Below are 21,708 nucleotides of genomic sequence, written 5' to 3'. Positions count from 1 at the left end.
CGGCGAAACTCATAAATATTAATTAGGTAATGTGCAGGTAATGTCTGTACATCTTGATTCGAACAAATAACACTGTCAGCACTGTGATTTTGTTAAATACATGGTTCAGTGAGCTTTAGCCAGAATGAAAGATTGTTTTGCTAATACAAGGAGATCCTGGTTCAAATCCGGCCTAATATAACTTTTTAATTTAATATATCTGTACTTTAGTGGATGTATTTAATTTAACTGGACGAGTCTGGATGCACGAGAGAACTTCGATGCCTGCTGTCACTCAACGCCACTGATAACAGCCGCAACTATCACTCATCACAACATAAAAAATAACAAACTCCAGTGCTAGATCAATACTTATTATAGCACACATGAATGAAATGGAAACTCCTGCTCAAAAATGGGAGATGTTTCGTCTGCATTGTATACTTACCTGATGGAAGCTATTTCAAAAAATTATGTGGACAAAATTGGCAAAGACAAAAAGTGGTAGGGACGTGTCCCAACTGTCCCACCCGTAAATGACACTTATGGTTGTAATACATTTTATTATTTAAACTGGATGTCATTACGCCACTGACCGGAAACTGGATCTCGCCAGCAAACATGAATTTTATAGTTTGATGAGTGAGGAATTAGGAAAATTTGCTTTTCTAAAATCAGTTCTCACAATGCAAAAACGTGAATGCTCAAATAATGCACCATGCCAGAAAAACATTTTAAAATTACTGCCTGGACATAACATTATATGGCCAGAAAATACTTTTTACTGAATATAGTCTGTTTAAAGTTATTCTTTCATTATTAACCATTAACCATTATCAACCATACTTTATGCATCTTGTGCTTGCAAAGTGCCAAGAAAGCACAGTAACATTTCCAATTCTGTGGTGACTGAGTAGGACAAAACTCGCCCTACCCATTCTCTTCAGAGGAAGCATTAAATGCACCCTAACCACATGCATCACAGTATGGACTAGAAAATTGCAATGTTTCAGACTGTAAAACACTGCAATGCATTATGAGAAGAGCCGAAGAGGGCCACTTTGCACTACTGTCAGTGACATTTGCTCCTGCAACCAAACCAAACTTTATTTTACTTGCTTATCCAAATATCCAGCCAACAAACCACAATGGCAGACACAAGTACTGTCCATTACTAATATATTTAATATGAATACTATTCTGATAATGAAGCTTATTTTGTTTCATGTACAGGAAGTCATTTTTTTTTTCAGTTTTCATCTATTATTTAAGCAAAGGTATGTAAATGTTTGAAAATAATCCCTGATGAACAACAATACAAAATACAAACTCTCACAGGCAAATGGACAAAGAAAATGTATGCTCTTGCTTTTCTTGCAGATCATCCAGTAATGGTAATGGACTCATGGATATCGACCAAATTGGATTGCATAGTCATTCAAACACATTGTTGATCTAATCAGCTGTAAGTAAGGCTGTTTTATTAGCAGCCAGAAATTAGAAATGGAAATGAGTGCATATATAAACATCAATAAGAGAGGAGGCACACCCAAACAAACAAGCATTTATCCATTTCTCATCTCATTCTGAGCTGTATAGATAACAGCCTCCTTTCCATAATGATCTGTGGCTTTCACAAGAGCATCCCTATAGGCCCAGTGGAGCCTAAAGAGTCAAGTGATGTCACCATGTTGTAACATATTGTAATTATGACATGTTTACACAGAAGAGACTGAGCACTCAGTGAGTGAAGAAGCGAAGCTTGGGTGTGTATGGCTATCTATGGGTACAAAAGTTTAACAATTTGAAATTCTAGAGTTAGAAGCTGACATCCGATCAGTACTCATGGAGGTCAAAACTATATTACTTTCAGTTATAGCGGCACATACATGCACAGCAGTCAATGGTAAGTACATCAGTAAGTACATCTCATGATTTTAAGTGCTATGGCTTCTATGTCTTTCTGTTGTGCTCTAATGTTAATTCACATGCTATGACTATTATAAATCTTTTAACTCAATGTAAATAATGATTGAAAACTTCAAGAATGTATGTGACTCATGGGTTAGACAAGTGTGTGATATTGTTTCTGTTTTTGGTTTTGGTTACAGATACCTATGAAAGCAATGTAGCTGTTACAACAGACACTGATGAGCCAATTAAAAATGTTTCCTTTCCGGACAAGACGTTTTGGCTCAGAAACAATTCAGGGAACTCTTCTCTCAATCTTAAATCAGGTACAGTATCCAGAACGCCTCTAAGAGGAGGAATGAGAAGCAATCATTTTTTATTTAAGCTCTCTGCATGTGTGATCAAGATTCAGGAGTTTTCAAACTAGGGTCCGGGTTAAATTTCAGAGAAAAAGGGTGTAAAAAATTCACTGTTGGCTTTAGTAGAATAGCTATATAAAAGCCAGTTATTTAATTTGGCAAATACCTTGCTTTCTTTATAATGCCATGCTTACTATTTTTCTCACACAGTAAAAATGGGTTTCAACATATGAAAATATATAGCTGTTGTTATATTTTTAAGGAGGGTGTCCCTCAAGGGGATCATCATTTTTGGTGTCCTTGGCATCCAAATTGTAAAAACCCCTGATCTAGATGAAATGCATCCAGACCATTCCAGTCATTACTAATACCTTATCATTACTACTTTTTTTCTAAAATATTATTCTCAACATAAATGCTCTGTATTCTTAAATGCATAATATGGCAATGCCCATAACTATAAGATAGAATAATATGTGTTCATTCATTTAGATTATCTTGATTCTGGAATTTGTAGGAATGACAATTTTTTTTTTTTGACTCAGCTTAACATCTTCATCAAGGTCTCTTAGGTAATGTGTCTCAGGTGGCTTAATGTGCCAGGAAGCATTATGAGAACTTTCACTAATTGTGTTGTGTTTTTGTGTGTTTGGTACAGAGATCATTTCATTTAGTTTTGCTCTTCAAATCCCAAAACTGTATCACTTTGATGATTTTTATGTCATTCAGCCATGTAACAGCACTAATCTGAGTGCAGCAGAATGCAGCCAGACTACACCATTATCTGGGCTATTTACCATCTTGGATGAGGCTGTGCTCTTCATCAAAGGTGTGCTGGTCACACGTGTCATGCCCTCTTTCTACATCTTGCTCCTTATCATTAGTATGCCACTAAATGCATTGGCCTTGGTGACATTCACCTGTAGGATTCGAGCAAAGAAACCAGCTGTGTTTTACATGTCTCATCTGGCATGTGTGGACCTGCTCTTCACCCTGCTGCTGCCTCTGAAGATCCACTACCACCTGAACGGTTCAGATTGGGTGTTTGGTGAGGTGGCGTGTCGTGTACTCAGCGCGGCTTACTACTGCTACATGTACTGCTCTATACTGCTGATGATGTGCATGAGTGTGGACAGACTGGTGGCCGTGGCATTTCCTGTCGCTTCTCTAACCTGGCGGAGCACAAGGAATGCCACGTCCGTATGTGCGCTGGTATGGCTGCTGGCTCTTGTAGGTACAGTGCCACTTCTCTCCATAAGGCAAACATTTAAGATCGAGAATGTGGGCATCACCTGCCATGATGCGCTTCTCCACGATGACCCTGCAGAGCAGCAGTACGTTTATCTGTTCTCTATCCTCTCCTGCCTCTACTTCTTCTTGCCACTGGTCATCACCTTAGTGTGCTACTCTATCATCATATATGTGCTCAGTGCCAAGTCTGATCGCTTAGCAACATCATCATCATCACACAGACAAAGGAGAGCTGTGATTATGACTATCGCTGTGCTGATAGAGTTTGTGGCGTGCTTTGCACCAACCAATGGCATCCTGTTGTACCATTGTGTTCGTCTGGCCACTGGAGGTCACAGTGGGGCGGGAGATTCATCATATGCAGCTTACATGTTGGCTGTGTGTGTTGGGAGCTCAAGTGTTTTCCTGGACCCTCTGCTGTACTACTACGGCTCCTCTCAGTGCAGACAGCAGATCCGCTCTGTTTTTTGGTGGAAGAAGGCAAAAAGTGCAACCACACTGTCAAACACACATACTCATTCAAAATCCTCTCACCTGAGTTGAGTAAAGCCAAAGTCGCTTCATGGGAAATCCAAGTCACTCTGCAGGGCATATTCATAACACCTTCAAGCAGCTATGATCATTAGTTTCCTAGCATGCAAGTACAGTTCAGATGACTTGAATAGAGAAAGGCCAAAATCTCCAAAACTCTTGGTCAAGATTATGATCAAATAACATCAAATCATCAATAAAATCTGACGACAACAACATTATCATAAATTGTGATACTTTTGCTCACATCACAAAAAAATAAAAAATAAAAATGTGACTTTTCTGGTCCAGCTAATGTGCATTAGCGTTTGTTAGTAAATTAACCTTCTCCATCAAAAGTAAATTAGTAGATTAGTAAATTGATTTTCTCTATCAAAAGGTGATCCGCTCTTTTAACTGTACGGTACAGCTGACATATTTAGCATGACAATTTCTGCTATCCATATGTATAGCAATAACCCATATCAGCTCGCATTAAGTTTTGAATTTGCTTATGAAATAATTGGATTTAATTTTTCCAATTATTTTATACATTTTAGCATAGGCGTCATTAATGGGACGGGTGGGACATGTCCCTGCCACTTTTTGCCTTTGCCAAAATTGTCCCCACCACTTTTTGAAATAGCTTTCATCAGGTAAGTGTTTAATGCAGAAGAAAAATCTCCAGTTCTTGAGCAGGATATTCAGTTTCAGTCTGTGTGTTTTGATACGTTACGATGGAGTTTGTTATTTCCAATGTTAGGATGAGAGCTCATTGCGCCTGTTATCAGTGGTGTTGAATGATAGCGGGCAGTGATCTTCTCTCATGCATATAAGCTGTAGGGCGAATTAAAACCTGGAAATCTTTAACCATAAGACTATTCAGTCATTCAAGCTAAAGATCATCCATATATTTATCCAATAACTAATAAAATCCCAGTACTGACAGTTTTAGATATACAGATCATGGAACAATGACTGCATGGAATAATTATCAAATTATATATAATTTATTATATACGTATTATATATGTAAAATATTTATAGATGCGCATGAATTGAGTCATCAAAAATGACTATCAATAAAGTAAAAGATTATTTGACTTTATCTGCAAATAATTAATTAGCACTTCATGACATCACCCCCATGAAATAAATAAATAAATAAATAAATAGAAAAAACTGTCCCCACCACTTTTTGAAACAAAGTGATGCCTTTGCATTTAAGTGTTTGTAATGGCCTTCATTATGCCATTAACAGATTTGTCTAGTCCCCTTTATTCCAGTGAAAATAAATCTTTGGAATGCGATAATAATAATTATTATGTATTAAAACATTTGTAGTTTCTGATTTTTTTGCTAGTTTATGTCAGAATGCTAAAACAATAATATAATTAGGATAATGCTCTCTTAATTTAATTAGACTTAATATTAGTGTAACAACTTAACTCTAAGTCTAGCTTAAATAATGTAAGTAAACACTTTAAAAGGTAGATATGTGTAATAAAGGCACAAACAAAAAGTATGAAAGTATGAATAAAAAAGTATGGTTACTACAATATTCTCTATAGTGGTTGCATGTGTAGCATCACTGCACACAGGAGAGCTTCCCTATATCCATTCCACTGTCATGCAATGCTGCTTTTAGGCACATTTAAGCAATTCTTCATAAAATATGAATAATGTGAATAAAAGTTTACTCACTAACAAATGTGAATCATATTTTTAATGAGTGAAAACCCAAGAAAACTTGCTTTTCTAAGGACAGCTCTCCAAAGCAAAAATTCAGCACAAACATTGAGTGCACTATGCCAGAACAAAAACATTTTAAAATGACTGCATGTATGTTATGTGACCAGGAAATGCTTTTTATTGGACTATTCAATGTAATTCCTTAATTATTTGTCATTTTATTGCAATTCATGTTTACAGTGTGCATTGTCTGTGAAGTGTTATTTGGCCTGTCTGTAGCTTGCTGTCCCAGTAAAAGGACATTTTGTTTCAATGTGTTCTTGCATATAAATGGACAGATTATTTATTAAAAAGATAGCTGTGACTGACTGAACACCTCTTACCCATTGTAACATCACTGTAAGAACAGCCTCTTGTGGATTGCTTTATCATACACTTTATGCACAATGTACAATACAAACTCTCATAAAGAAAATTTGATGAACACAATCCAACCAGCATTTAGCCTGTCAAGCTTCCATATTCTGAGCTGAACGTGTTGATTCTTCTTTAACCCTTTCTCATTTTCTCCATGAGTTTCATAATAGCAGCCACGTGTTTTTTTTTAAATGTATTTATTATTATTATTATTATTATTATTATTACTATTATTATTATTACTATTATTATTATTATTATTATTTGTATGCCTTATTCATGTGCTCGATGGCAACAAGCGCCCAGTGATGCCATCACATTTTAATGCACATGCTGACATCTCCACAGAAGAAAGCGCTCAGTGAACGATTAAAGAAAAGCGACTCTGGACGTTCCTGCCTGACTATTTATAGAGATTCTAAAGTGAAAATAATTTTCTTTAAAATTACAGACGATTGTAAGGAGTTAGAAACTGAAAACTGATCGACATGGTCAAATTTATCTTGCTTGCAATTCTTGTAGCTGCGCATGCATCCACTGTCGCCTTTAACGGTGAGTAAAAACATCCGTTTTATAACATGAGTTTAATCATGCATGATGCTGATGCGTTTTAACTAATATGGGTGATAGAAAACTTTTTTATGAGTGTACGGAGACTAGCTGCTGTTTAAATGGTCACAATGCACCGCTTTTCCTCTTTTATGTCCTTTAATGCAAAGTAGCCTAGGTGTTTTTACCACCAGCCAAAAATATCTTCTGTAGCGGGACCATGGTATTATATCTGATATTATATTAGATCATGATATTATATATATAATATCGTGAGACTCTGCCGCATACCATGGTACTGAACGATTGCCATCCCATAATATGTAACAGATGTTGCACACATTCTAAGTAGGCGCCTCGTGGTCGCAACACAAAGAGGCTTCAATGCACTTTTCCGAACTTTTCTTTTCTTGTGCCTCGATTTTCCTTCTAACACGAACTCCACTCGAGCAGCAGAATGATATGAATTCCTTCAATTAAAACAAATTCACAATAGTAGCAAGAACTATTAGGCTACAGCTTGCAATTCATTATAGTCAAGTTGCAAAAGGAAGCACCATGCCTGATTTCTTCACATTATGCATAAACAAAGTGCTTAACTGTGCTGTGCAGCCACATTAGCAATTTCGCATTGCAAACCACATATGGCAGCAAGATGCGGTCCTGCGCTCTGATTGGCTGTAGAGCACTCTGCAGTACTTTATTGCAATAGCTTTCAGTACAGTTTAAAAAACAAACTTCAAGAAATTGGTTATACAGTAAATACTGCTATACTGTATGTGCATTTCCAAATTATACCTAAAATAAGTGCTCTTTACTAGTAGGCTACATGCCTGATATAAATCAATTCATATTGTTCTAAAAAAGATAGAATGCATAAATTCTTAACAGACTTGCAGGCACATAAAACATTGCTATAGTTTAAACCTTAAATACATGGGAATTTCACCAAACACTCATATTAGGGTCTTTAGAGACCCGGTACATATATCTATCTAAAATGGATCTACAAAATGCCAAGAAAATGTCAAGACAATTAGAAAATAATAAAATAAAATAGATTTTGATATATTTTGTTGTTTTATTTTTCATATACCAAAGAGATTATGCAAAAAATTAAAAAAAAAAAATCAAATCAGAACAAATTTAAAACAGAATTAATTACTTTCACACTGAAATTTCATGAGATGCAACTGGCTGTCAAACACATATTGAGCTACACAAGAAACACATAATCTGGGACATAATCACACGGACTGGGAGATGTTCCGGTCCGCCTCTGATGATGACATCGAGCTTTACGCTGATAGCATAATGTGCTGCATCAGAACGTGCATAGAGGACGTGGTTCCGACCAGAACAGTACGGATCTATCCGAATCAGAAACCTTGGATTAATAGCGATGTTCGCACGGCACTTAATGTGCGGACCTCCGCTTTTAATTCCGGGAACGCGGAGGAGCATAAACAAGCCAGTTATGCCCTCTGAAAAACTATCAGAACTGCAAAACGCCAGTACAGGAACAAGATTGAAGGACAGTTTAACACCACCAACTCTAGAAGCATGTGGCAGGGAATTAACATCATCACGGACTTTAAAGGGAATAAAAACTCCGCCATGAACACCGCTGCCTCTCTCCCGGATGAGCTAAATACTTTTTATGCTCGTTTCGAGGGAAATAACACCGCCCTCGCGGAGAGAGCTCTCGCGGCCGAAGCTACAGAGGTTAGTTCACTCTCCGTCTCTGTAGCGGATGTAACACGATCTTTCCGACGGGTGAATATCTGCAAAGCCGCGGGCCCAGACGGCATTCCGGGCCGCGTCATCAGAGCGTGCGCGAACCAGCTGGCTGGTGTTTTTATGGACATTTTCAACCTTTCCCTCTCTTTGTCTGTAGTCCCCACATGCTTTAAAACATCCACCATTGTGCCTGTTCCAAAACAATCAAAAATAACTTGTTTAAATGACTGGCTTCCTGTTGTTCTGACCCCCATCATCAGCAAATGCTTTGAGAGACTAATCAGAGACTATATCTGCTCTGTGCTGCCTCCATCACTGGACCCATTGCAGTTTGCTTACCGCAACAATCGCTCCACTGATCTACAATACACACTGCTCTCTCCCACCTGGAAAAAAAGAACACTTATGTGAAAATGCTGTTTGTAGACTACAGTTCAGCATTCAACAACATAGTGCCCTCCAAGCTAGATGAGAAACTCCGGGCTCTGGGCTTAAACAGCTCGCTGTGCAGCTGGATCCTGGACTTCCTGTCAAGCAGACGCCAGGTGGTTAGAATAGGCAGCAACATCTCCTCATCACTGACCCTCAACACTGGAGCCCCGCATGGCTGTGTTCTCAGCCCACTACTGTATTCCTTGTACACACATGACTGTGTGGCAACACATAGCTCCAATGCCATCATTAAGTTTGCTGATGACACGACGGTGGTAGGTCTGATCACTGACAATGATGAAACAGCCTACAGAGAGGAGGTGCACACTCTGACACACTGGTGTCAGGAGCACAACCTCTCCCTCAACGTCAGTAAGACAAAGGAGCTTGTGGTGGACTTCAGGAGAAAAGACAGAGAACACAGTCCCATCACCATCAATGGAGCACCAGTGGAGAGAGTCAGCAGCTTCAAGTTCCTGGGTGTCCACATCACTGAGGAACTCACATGGTCCATCCACACTGAGACCGTTGTGAAGAAGGCTCATCAGCGCCTCTTCTTCCTGAGAAGGCTGAGGATGTTTGGAATGAACCGCCACATCCTCACACGGTTCTACACCTGCACTGTAGAGAGCATCCTGACTGGCTGCATCTCTGCCTGGTACGGCAATAGCACCGCCCACAACCGCAAAGCACTGCAAAGGGTGGTGCGAACTGCCAGACACATCATCGGAGGTGAGCTTCCCTCCCTCCAGGAAATATATACAAGGCGGTGTGTAAAAAAAGCTCGGAGGATCATCAGAGACTCCAGCCACCCGAGCCATGGGCTGTTCTCACTGCTACCATCAGGTAGGCGGTATCGCAGCATCAGGACCCGCACCAGCCGACTCCATGATAGCTTCTTCCCCCAAGCAATCAGACTTCTGAACTCTTGATCTCCCACGATCAAATACATCAGTACTGCACTTTATTACCCTTACTCTCATATCTCACACCGGACTGTCATAAATTATATTACTATTATATTATATTCTCTCTTAACAACTGACTATCAACCGACAGCTGAATGTCAATTGAACAATACTGTACATTCTATATATACTGTATATACTTTTTTTTATATATTTTATTTTTTATTTTTATTGAATAATGTGTATCTATATAGTGCTTATTGTATACTGTACAGTGTATTTTATTATTTGTATATTGTTGAGTGTAATTATGTGTATATCAGATGTTTAAATTGTGTTGTGTTAATTTGGTGTTATTGTAAATTGGTATATGTCTCATCACTGTCACGACTGCTATGTTGATCGGAACTGCACCCAAGAATTTCACACACCATTGCACTTGTGTATATGGCTGTGTGACAATAAAGTGATTTGATTTGATTTGATTTGATTTAATCTACACATAAGTATTTTCTCAAGCACTTATTGAGTCTAAATAGATGCACAAAATAATTTCAATAGTACACCCAAATGACAATAGTCAAATCATGCTGTTCATGTGTTAAACTTGCTATAGTTTACTTCAGTGTTGTTTCTTCATCATATAGGAATGTCAAATGTAAATCAAATCAATCACTGAAACAATAGTGCCACTTTGAGTTAGAAATAGCATATTATAATATGTATGAAACAGGTATCCTTTTATAGTAAACTTAGATATGAAATAATCAGAATGCAGAAAGTTTTTTGTGAGGGTTAGATTTAGGGGTAGGGTTAGGGGATAGAATCTATAGTTTGTACAGTATAAAAATCATTAAGGAGAGTCCTCATAAGGATAGCTGCACCAACATATGTGTGTGTGTGTGTGTGTGCAAGAGTGTCCAAAATTGCCTATATTTGTCTGATAGTGTTGTGTGTGAACTTTCATTAATGTTTTTTAGTGTGTTTGGTTACAGAGAGCTCTGTAAGCAGTTTTGCACAGACTGAAGAAGAGCAAATAGAAGGCATTTATCCTTCAGACCTGAACTCTTACCCTACTCCTGATGAACCTATACTAGGTGAAGTATCCACAACATCTCTAAGAGCCGGAATGAGCAGTTTCAGTATCATCTGAGCTCTTCACATATGTATAACAGCAGTGATCTATGTGAAATGCAACTAGAATAAACCAACACACTCTCACAGCGAAATCATCAGGATTCTTACGACTTTTCTAAATTTGGCTAATTCGTATGATATTGTGCGACTGCACTCGTTTGAATTCCTTCGACTTTCACTACAGCCAATGGCGTCACTGGACATCGTTTCCAACTAATACACAACGATTATTTGCTTCTGTCACACACAACAGCTTCCTATCATGTTTACACACTCTGCTGATCGGTTAGGTTTAGATAAGGGGTTTGGGTAAGGGCATAATATTAATAAGCATGTCCTTAACGCCTCATATGCGGAACTCGCACTTACTTCCGCATTAGACATCCGGGAATTTCCACGTGATGAATTCGTACGAGTTTATGCGAACAACATCATGCCAGACCATACGAAATAGCCAACTCATAAATTATGTACGAATTTTCATGAGATCGGGTTGGACTTGACCATTCATCACTAGTACCTTGTTATCATATCATTACTACTGTTCTTAAACCAAACATGTTTTAAGTAAAGCAGGACAAATAAATTGTTGAAATACTTTCCGACATTACTTAAAGGGATAGTTCAACTCTTGCCATCCCAGATGTTTATGACTTTTTCTCTTCTGCAGAACACAAATGAAGATTTTTAGAAGAAAGTCTCAGCTCTGTAGGTCCATACAATGCAACTGAATGGTGGCCAGAACTTTGAATCTTCAAAAATCACATAAAGGCAGCATAAAAGTAATCTATAAGACCCCAGTGGTTAAATCCATATCTTCAGAAGCGATATGATAAGTGTGGGTGAGAATCAGATCAATATTTAATTTCTTTTTTTCTATAAATCTCCACCTTTGACCAGCCCCGACAAGTAGATAGCGATTTGCACGAAGAATACAAATCACTAAAACAAAAGAAGAAGAATATGAAACTGAAAGTGGAGTTTTATGGTAAAAAAAAAAAAAAGGACTTAAATATTGACATTTCTTTCCCACACCTATCATATTGTTTCTGAAGATATAGATTTAACCACCGAATACTTACGGATAACTTTTATGATAACTTATGTGATTCTTGAAGATTTAAAGTTCTGGCCACAATTCACTTGGATTGTATGGACCTACAGAGCTGAGATATTTTTATAAAATCTTTGTTTGTGTTCTGCAGAAAGAAAGTCATACACATCTGGGATAGCATGAGGGTGAGTAAATGATGAGAGAATTTTCATTTTTTGGGTGAACTTTCCCTTTATGGTCCTTTTATGATTCTAGTAGTATTCTTACTGTAAAAGGAAATATATCAATGTGTGTTTTGGCAGTAATTATTTAGTTTTATCTTTATCAAGGCCTCAGATCTGTTCTGTTTGCCTTTATTTGTCTAGTAGTGTTATGAGAGCTTTCACAATTTTTTTGTACGTTTGCTCACAGATAGCTCTGGACAGATGTTAGATGTTAAAACAGCAACTGAAATACCAATGAACAAATTTTACCCTCCATACCTGGACTATCTCGGACCAGGACTAGGTGCAGTATCCAAAACTTAACTGTCTAATGCAACCAGACCTGACTTTAATAAAACTTTAATGTCATTAAAACTTTGCATTAAAAAAAAACTATTATTCCAAATATGAGTGTTCTGTATTCTGAGCTGGCCTACATATATCTAATTTCAGAACTGATTCTGGGGTAAAATGAACAAATGAATTCTTAAAAGACTTTTAGGCATATACAGTAGAAAGCTATCTGTTGCTCAAGGTCTCAATAGGTCACTAACAGTACTGTAAAGGAAATTGCCCTGTGTCTGTTCGGGCATAAATGATTTTGATTAAAATCTTAATTTTAAGGCCTGTTATTGCAAAGTTGTCCTAATTGCCCTTATTTGTCTGGTAGAGGTGTGTATGTGAATTTTCACTCATGGTGTGTTAACTAACACATTTTTTGTAGGTGGCTTTCCTGCTATGTTATTCACACAAGAGTCAACAGACTGTGAAGCAAAATGCAACCAGACTACAGCAGTCTCTGAGACATTTGTTATCTCGAATGAGGCTGTGCACGTCCTTAAAGGTGTGCTGGTCACACGCATCATGCCCTCATTCTACATCTTTCTCCTCCTCATTAGTATGCCACTTAACGCATTGGCCTTGGTGACATTCACCTGTAGGATTCAAGCAAAGAAACCAGCTGTGATCTACATGTCTCACCTGGCATGTGTGGACCTGCTCTTCACCCTGCTGCTGCCTCTGAAGATCCACTACCACCTGAATGGTTCAGATTGGGTGTTTGGCGAGGTGGCGTGTCGTGTACTAAGCGCGGCTTACTACTGCTACATGTACTGCTCTATACTGCTGATGATGTGCATGAGTGTGGACAGACTGGTGGCCGTAGTGTTTCCTATCGCTTCTCTAACCTGGCGGAGCACGAGGAATGCCACATATGCATGTGTGCTGGTCTGGCTGCTGGCACTTGCTGGCACGGTGCCACTTCTCTCCATAAAGCAAACACTGAAGATTAAAAATGTGGGCGTCACCTGCCACGATGCAATTCTCCATAACGACGCTGGAGAGCAGTTGTACATTTACCTGTTCTTCATTCTTTCCTGCCTCTACTTCTTTTTGCCGCTGGCCATCACCTTAATAAGCTACTCTATCATCATATATGTGCTCAGTGCCAAGTCTGACCGCTTACCAAAATCATCATCATCATCATCTGCAGACAATCGAAGGAGAGCTGTTATTATGACTATTGCTGTGCTGACAGAGTTTGTGGCATGCTTTGCACTGACCAATGGCATCCTGTTGTACCACTGTTTTTATCTGGCCAAGGGGAGCCACAGTGGGGAGGTGGTTTCATCGTATGCAGCTTACATGTTGGCTGTGTGTGCTGGGAGCTCAAGTATTTTTCTGGATCCTCTGCTGTACTACTACGGCTCGTCTCAGTGCAGACAGCAGATCCGCTCTGTGTTTTGGTTGAAAAAGACAAAAAGAGCAACAGAGAAATTAGACACCAAGACAAAATCAGACAAAGTGTGAATTATTGATCAAATATTTGGTTTGCATTATCATTATTATATTTACAATGATTGTATGCTTTTTTTTGTACTTCTCAATGTATTGATTTTTTTTTGTCATCATGCCATGGTCAAATGTCTGTCTCATGTCTGCCGGCAGGTCATCCCCACCTCTTCGTACCTGGGAGGGTGACGAGGGGAGGGAAAACAACAACAACAAAAAAATGAGAGGGAAAGGCCAACACGGAGCGACAGCGGGAGAGAGAGAGGAGAGAGAGAGAGAGAGAAAAAAAAACGTACTCGCTGGTTCTCCGATACACCGTAGCCTGGTCCTCGGCCACTCCTCCACCCTCTAGTGGATGACAGCCGTGCTTCCCCCAGTGGATCAGAGGCAGTCCTCCAGCCCCTGGTGGATGGAATGCCCCACCGCATTTTCGGTGGACAGTAGGGGTCTCCCCCGCCCCTGACAGCAGTTCTCCCCCTCCCCACTCGCGGTCGGCGGTCCTCTCTTGACCCCGCCGCATTTTAGTGGCCAGTAGGGGTCTCCTCTGCCCCTGGCAGCGGCCCTGACTGCTCCAGGTGGTCAGCTAGGAGCTCCTCCTCCCCTCGCGGTTGGCGGCCTTTCCTCCACTCTCAGGTGGCCGGGCTCCTCCGTCCCCCGGCGGATGGCCGCGGCTTCTCCGTTGGGGTGGATGGTAGTGGCGAGGACTCTAATACGGCGCATCCCGCCTCCTTCCCATATTTTGGCACCAGTGTAACAAAGTTCAATGGAAAGGAGGAGGCGAGAACCGGCTTGACAATATAAATAATCTTTTAATAAAACAAAAAGACACAAACATAAACACATGCAGGGCAGCTGCCCCTAACTCATTCTCTCTCGAACTGCCGCCTCTGGTCGCCTTTATCCCTCTCGAGGGCTTGATTAGCCTGATTAGGGGCCGGATGTGCAGCATCACAACCCAGCCCTGCCCTCCTCCCTACCGCAGGAGATTTCATTGTGAATGTTACAGAATGTCTACTTCCACCTTAGATTGACTTCACAGAACCAAAACTTCAAAGTCAGATGTTTTGCAAAGTTTGACTCAATACAAAAATTTAGCTAAGCTAGTAGAAATGTTTAGTCTGTAAATAAGAATGACTTAGTATTTTGTGTAAAAAGAAGATGTAGTTCAAGTGAATTGGTGAATCGTTCATTCAAACGATCAATCGTTCATGAACTGTCCAAATAAACAGATTCTCTAAAATGAATTGGGCTTTCAAACGCAACATGCTAGAAAATGTATTAATTGATTACTTGAATCTGTCCATTTACATGAACCGTGAGAATGAACCTGTGGTTAACCAAAATATTATGATATCTCTGTTATGTTGTTTTCAGTAACAAGTAAGTGATGTACTTTGTTGTGAGGAAAAATACATATGTTGCCTTCACGTGCACATGAATGACCCCTCAAGTCGTAATTACCAGAGTTTCTGAGATGGGAGGAGTCCTAAACTTTCAATATGGTGGTGGAGAGTACAGTTTCTGTATAAATACAGCTAATTGTTAGCGCTTGCCATTTTGGTCATATTCATTTATGTATATCAGCAACCATTCTATGCATGTTGTACATTTTTACATAAAATAGCTTGTATTTGACCAAAATTCCATTATTGTCAGAAAGCTAACCGAGTGATATTTATTATGGTGTCAAAATAAAAGTTCCTCAAGAAATATGTATGAACCTGGTGTCGTCCATGATTCCTGACGTCGTCCATCGTGGCCACTTCATTTGAAAAGTTCTGGAGCCACAACTGCACACCTAAACCAACCAACGTTTCTTTCTTATCTCAATTTTAGCTGTGCTGTGTGTCGATAACAGCATCCTTCCCCTGACTGTCCATGCGATCAGTGGCTTTTACAATGGCAGCCACGTGGACTCAATGGAGGTTCAAAGGTCAAGTGATGTTGCCACATTGTAACTTACTAAGGGTTGGGAGGGTTATTTTTAAAATGTATTCCACTACAGATTACAGAATACTTGCTGAAAAATGTCATTTGTAACATATTCCTTTAGATTCCGTTACTCCCCAACACTGAACTAACTGTAGTCATGACATACTTGCACACATATCTGAAAGTGTTATGAAACCTTCTGTTTTGTTTGGTTACAGATAGCTCTGAACACAAATTAGCTGTTAACTTGGTAACTGATGTGCCAGTACAAAACATTTCCCCTACACACAGTGAGTATTCTGATAAAATCACTCCAGGAAACCTTTTCTCCACTGTTCCTTCAGGTACAATATCTGGAACTCATCTAAGAGGTGGATTGAGAAGCAATCAGTATCATCTTCACATATTTCTTCTGGGTGAAATGCAACCAGACTAATCAAGCCATTAATAATACCTATCATTATGACTGTCCATAAACAAATTATTATTCTAAAAATCAAATATCTAATATAATTCACTGCCTGTTACTTGAGTGTCAGTTTGGAGGAAAAGCAGATCTTAAAACACACGCACATAAAAATCTCCAGGTTGCTCCAGGTCCTGATACAGTAGATTGCTAACAGTACTCTTACAATAAGAAAATTGTCCTGTATTTGTTTCTGCAGAGACTTTTTAGCTCTTCATCAAGGCCTCAATTCACATTTATTTGTTTGGTAAAGTTCTGATCTGGTTTTTCTTTGTTGTTGTGTGTTTGGTTACAGCGAACACTTTTACTGAAATTCATGATATAAATTTGTGTAAAAGCACTGATCCAGGTGCAGTGAAATGCAATGGAACTACACAGATCGTGGACACATTATTCATCTCAAAGGAAGCTGTGCTCTTTCTCAAGGTCTGTTGGTCACATGCATCATGCCCTCCTCCTCATTTATCCCCTAAACGCATTGGCCTTGGTAACATTCACCATTAGGATTTGATTAAAATAACCAGCTGTGATCTACATGTCTCACCTGGTGTGTGTGGACCTGCTCTTCACCCTGCTGCTGCCTCTGAAGATCCACTACCACCTGAACGGTTCAGATTGGGTGTTTGGCGAGGTGGTTTGTCGTGTTTCAGTGTGGCTTATTACTGCTACAAGTACTGCTCTATACTGCTGATGATGTGCATGAGTGTGGACAGACTGGTGGCCGTGACATTACCTGTTGCTTCTCTATCCAGGTGGAGATCAAGGAAGGGCACTTGCTTTTGTTTGCTAGTCTGGCTCCTGGCACTTGCTGGCACGGTGCCATTTCTCTCCATAACACAAACATTCAAGGTCAAGAATGTGGGCATCACCTGCCATGTGGGGAATTACGTACAGCGGTATGTGTACATATTCTTCATCCTCTCCTGCCTCTACTTCTTCTTGCCGCTGGTCGTCACCTTGGCAAGCTACTTTACCACCATATACATACTCCGTTCCAAGCCTGATCAGTTTGTAAAATCATCATCACCATCCTCAGGCCAAAAAAGGAGATCTGTAATTATGGCTATTGCTGTGCTGATAGAGTTTGTTTTGTGTTTTGCACAGACCAGTGGCATCCTGTTGTACCACTGTGTTCATCTGGCAACGGGAGGTCATAGCAGGGAGCTATAGCTTTTTGGTGGAAAAAGGCGAAAAAACAACCACACTATAAAACAACCACACTATCAAACATAAAGATACACACAAAGTTTATAACTACTGTTCTTTTGGCAAAGAATTTAAATGCTATTGTTGAGATTTCAACTCATGTAAAGTTTGTTTAGACATGGTTTTCTGTTTCTGTTATTAGATGTAATGCACTTGATGAACGCTCCACAGAATTTCAGTTACTTATTGCCAAACCCAGATGTTTACAAGGTTTGTTAATCTTGTTTACAGCATAGTCTGTCCATGAAAAGATTCCTTGGGAAATCTTTTTTTTTTTTTTTTTTTTTTTTTTGAGAGAGCAGACATTTATTTTCTTTGCAAACCTAGCATACATAATGTATTAAAGGTTTGTCACCTTATATCAAATGTCAACCTGCAGTTACCACCTATGTGATTAAATACTGGTAATAGCAGAAGCCTGTGATATAGTGATTTTATTCATTTCTTGCTCTTAACATGGTACACATGGCAGTGGTCAGGATATTATGTAATGAAACCATGGTAGAGCTTTAGAAAACACACCAAAACCAACCAGCATCTATCTATGTCTCATTCTCAGTAATGTGTTTAAATTCCAGAAGCCTTTCTCATGGGCTCTGTGAGTTGTATAATGGCAGCCAAATGGGTTTGATGGAGTATGATGGGACCAATGGTGTTACCACTTTTTAACACACATTCTGGCCTTTCCATACAGGAAATGCTGAGCACTCAGCAAATGAAGAAGCATTGTAAGTGTGTCTGTCTTTATCCTCCTGAGACCTGAGAACACAATATAGCTGTTACACTGAAAAATGATGTGCCAAAAAAAAAACAACATTTCCACTACAGAACACCTTTTCGTTTACTTTTTCTGGGCTGTTTTTTCAGGTATAGTATCTGGAATTCATCTAAGAGGTGGAATGAGAAGCAATCAGCATCATCACATATTTCTTATTGGTGAAATGCAACCAGACTAATCCAGTCATTACTCATGTATTACCTATCATTACTACTGTCACTAAATATAATTATTCTAAAAAAGAGAATTATTCAACACCTGTTTCTTGAGTTTCAGTTTAGAGCAGACCTGGGCAACTTACCGCCCGCGGGCCGGATCCGGCCCTCCACATGGTTTAATGTGGCCCGCGGCTCATTCATCCTAAAAGCGTTTCTTTTTTCATTTAATATTTCAGTTATCTTGCATTGGGACGTAACGTTCCTCCACAAGCGTTTAATATGCTCAGGGTTGCCAGATAAGAGATGCAACACACCCCAATTTTAAATTTATGCTTGGACAAATTGGAAATATTCTGCCTAATGTTATACTTATTTAGTGCAATCTGGCAATCATGCACACGAGTGTGCTCTTTCTAGCTCTCGCTTTCCCCTTTGAACACTCTGTGTCCATTCTTGAGGCTGCTTGTGATGTTTAGTGCTAGTAAGTTTGCAGCTAAACCTTTTCAGTGATGAAATTAAATATAAAAGTAGATCTTGGCATCACTGACATGCGGAGGGGTAATCATTGACACACGAGCAAAAGCAAGCGAGAGATGAATATGTATATTTATTTTTTATTTGTGCAATTTAGAAATATTGAAGTCCCCTCTCACCTGTATGTTAATCCATCTCTTGCAGTAATCATTTATCATAGTTATGCAACCTGTTTTTTTTTTTTTTTTGTTTTTTTTTCAGTTGTGTGCTGAATGGAAAGTCAAACCATTGACGAGACCATGACCATTTTAGCCTGTAAACGGGTAATGTTTTGACAATAAAGTAAACTCACACCCTTTGCAACAAACATTAAAAGTTCTATAATTTATTTATTTTTTATTATTATTTATTATTAAAACAGACCCCTGATATACAGAGTGTTAAATTGAATAATAAATGAACAGGGAAGTAGAGATGGTAAAATAAATAATGTATAATAAGCTCAGTTTTTAATGCCTGATAAAAAAGTATCTAACTTTGTAGAGCAATACAATACTTTATGCAATTGCAGAATAGTTCCATTAGTCACATAGACACTTCAGAAAAGTGAGTACACAACTATTTCTGGGCTTAAAAGACACAAAAACCAAATCAAAGCAGAACATTATATCTCAAAAGGAATAAAATGTGACCCCCTATGCACTACTTAAAGCCCGATGTGGCCCCTTTAACAAAATAGTTGCCTACCCCTGGTTTAGAGGATAAGCAGATCTTAAAAGACACGCACATAAAACGATATTTGTTGCTACAGGTCCTAATACAGTAAATTGCTAACAGTTCTTTTACAAAAAATAAATAGTCCTGTGTTTGATTTCACAGAGACTTTGAAGATCTTGATCAAACCCTGAATTCACATTTATTCGTTTGGTACTGTTCACAGTTCTGATCGACACATCTGTTGATGTGTGTTTGGTTACAGAGGACACTCTTCTGAAAATCATGATATAAATTTATGTAACAGCATCAATCCAGGTGAAGTGAAATGCAATGCAACTACACAGATCTCGGGGACATGTGTCATCTCAAAGGAAGCTCTGCTCTTTCTCAAAGGTCTCCTGGTCACACGTGTCATGCCCTCATTCTACATCATCATCACCATTCTCAGGCAACAAAAGGAGATCTGTGATTATGACTATTGCTGTGCTGATAGAGTTTGTTTTGTGCTTTGCACCGACCAATGGCATCCTGTTGTACCACTGTGTTCATCTGGCAACGAGAGGTCATAGCAGGGAGAGCGATGCGGCTTATGCAGCTTACTTGGTGTATCTGTGTTTGGGGAGCACAAGTGTTTTCCTGGATCCTCTGTTGTACTATTACGGTTCCTCTCAGTGCAAACATCAGATCAGCTCTCTGTTTTGGTGGAAAAAGGCCAAAAATCCAACCACATCAGCAAGCACAAGCACACACACAACATCCTGAGCTGTGAGTAGGGTAGGCCAGGGGAAATTGTAACATTTGTTATATTTTACTTTCCTTTTTACAACTCACAAACTATTTCAAAGCCAACTGCCATATTTTGGTATAAAAAAAACAAAACAAAAAAACATTATCATATATATCATGTATATATGGACAGTATATATGTATATTGATGCATAGAATTTTAGTTACTTATTCCTTAATGCAAGATGTTTAGCAAAGTTTGGAACAATAATTTTGTTCACACCATAGTTTGCCCATGAAAAGATTCCTTTTAGAAGACTAGAAATGTGTTTTGTTTTTCTACTGCACATATCAAAGTTTTGTCACCAGTATCAACTGTCACCTTGCAATTACCTCTTAAGTGATTGGAAACTGGTAATGGTATTATCCAAGCCTGTGATATATTGATTTTATTCAACACAGAGGCAGTGGTCATGAAAATAAATTATGGGAAAGCAGTTTTAGGAAACACAGCTGAACCAACAAACCAACATCTACTGTATCTGTCAACGCAGCACCTTTTTGTAGATTTTAAATGTAGTATATGTATATACTTTACAATATGCATCATATTACTGAAGCACTTTTGTAATACACTGTTCCTAGCTTGTAACAGTAGTTGTCTTGCCACAAAATACTGTTGATTTTATCTTGTAGAAAACCAGAAGTGAAGGTTATCTATTTATGAATTTATTTTGCAATATTTAGTTATGCACTTTAAAACTTTACTTCCTCATTCCTTAGAAAACATCAATGTTTTAAACACTTACTGGATCCAAACATCAACAGTAGATTTTTTGAGTTAAAAGTTACTGTATTTTAAACTTCTTTTTAAAAAATAAAATAAAACTGTATTTGTAAGACATTGGATGAAGCATTCCGGAACCCAGGCAGCTGAAAAAGTGGGTGGGCACTGTTCCGCTTTATACCGGTTGACATGCAAAACTCCAACGTTGCGTTTTGATTTGCTACAATGCGACTCATTTGACAAAAGTAACTTGCACAGTACGTGTATGTCGCAAGGTAATATTTTCAAGGTCAACCGATACACAGTACTCTAGATGTATTTTTCTTACCTGTAAATGTTATTACCAATCTCATATGTTATTTTCATAACTTTTAAGTTATTGATGTAGCCTAATTTGTTGTGAGCATGCTGTTCCAGTCAGTTTAACTATGTTTGTTTTTTCACGCATGAGACATTATGTGCCGTGTGTTTTTAACAGCATCCTTACTGTATAATTGTCAATGCTATCAGTGGCTTTTACAACTGCAGCAA

At 38.8% G+C, this 21,708-nt stretch overlaps 2 protein-coding genes and 1 pseudogene across 3 annotated transcripts; all 3 read left to right on the top strand.

Annotated features, from left to right (window-relative positions):
• Positions 1–1,814: 1,814 nt before the first annotated feature.
• Positions 1,815–4,043, top strand: LOC127428965 (proteinase-activated receptor 1-like). The gene is made up of 3 exons (XM_051677659.1): positions 1,815–1,885; positions 2,091–2,216; positions 2,908–4,043. Exons 1-3 carry the CDS (start codon positions 1,825–1,827, stop codon positions 4,041–4,043), a joined length of 1,323 nt encoding a protein of 440 aa, XP_051533619.1. The 5' UTR covers positions 1,815–1,824.
• A 2,395-nt stretch (positions 4,044–6,438) lies between these two features.
• LOC127429052 (proteinase-activated receptor 1-like) lies at positions 6,439–15,645 on the top strand. 2 transcript variants are annotated; one of them, XM_051677801.1, is made up of 4 exons: positions 6,439–6,671; positions 10,744–10,845; positions 12,351–12,446; positions 12,867–15,645. In XM_051677801.1, exons 1-4 carry the CDS (start codon positions 6,608–6,610, stop codon positions 13,949–13,951), a joined length of 1,347 nt encoding a protein of 448 aa, XP_051533761.1. In that variant the 5' UTR covers positions 6,439–6,607; the 3' UTR covers positions 13,952–15,645. The 2 variants fall into 2 exon arrangements, with proteins under 2 accessions (XP_051533761.1, XP_051533762.1); XM_051677802.1 differs by lacking the exon at positions 12,351–12,446.
• An 834-nt stretch (positions 15,646–16,479) lies between these two features.
• LOC127428520 (proteinase-activated receptor 1-like) lies at positions 16,480–20,426 on the top strand (annotated as a pseudogene).
• The last annotated feature ends 1,282 nt before the right edge of the window (positions 20,427–21,708 follow it).

The sequence above is a fragment of the Myxocyprinus asiaticus genome, chromosome 38 (assembly GCF_019703515.2).
Source record: "Myxocyprinus asiaticus isolate MX2 ecotype Aquarium Trade chromosome 38, UBuf_Myxa_2, whole genome shotgun sequence".
Taxonomy (NCBI): domain Eukaryota; kingdom Metazoa; phylum Chordata; class Actinopteri; order Cypriniformes; family Catostomidae; genus Myxocyprinus; species Myxocyprinus asiaticus.
Note: the sequence above shows the minus strand (reverse complement) of the source record. Positions and strands in the feature narration are given on the sequence as shown.

Excerpts from the sequence above, each read along its gene's own strand:
- LOC127428965 (XM_051677659.1), top strand. The coding sequence starts at position 1,825 with ATGGAGGTCAAAACTATATTACTTTCAGTTATAGCGGCACATACATGC. Across the intron at positions 1,886-2,090 it reads TACATGCACAGCAGTCAATG|ATACCTATGAAAGCAATGTA; the intron begins GTAAGTACATCA and ends TTTTGGTTACAG. Across the intron at positions 2,217-2,907 it reads TTCTCTCAATCTTAAATCAG|AGATCATTTCATTTAGTTTT; the intron begins GTACAGTATCCA and ends TGTTTGGTACAG.
- LOC127429052 (XM_051677801.1), top strand. The coding sequence starts at position 6,608 with ATGGTCAAATTTATCTTGCTTGCAATTCTTGTAGCTGCGCATGCATCC. Across the intron at positions 10,846-12,350 it reads TCCTGATGAACCTATACTAG|ATAGCTCTGGACAGATGTTA; the intron begins GTGAAGTATCCA and ends GTTTGCTCACAG. Across the intron at positions 12,447-12,866 it reads CTATCTCGGACCAGGACTAG|GTGGCTTTCCTGCTATGTTA; the intron begins GTGCAGTATCCA and ends CATTTTTTGTAG.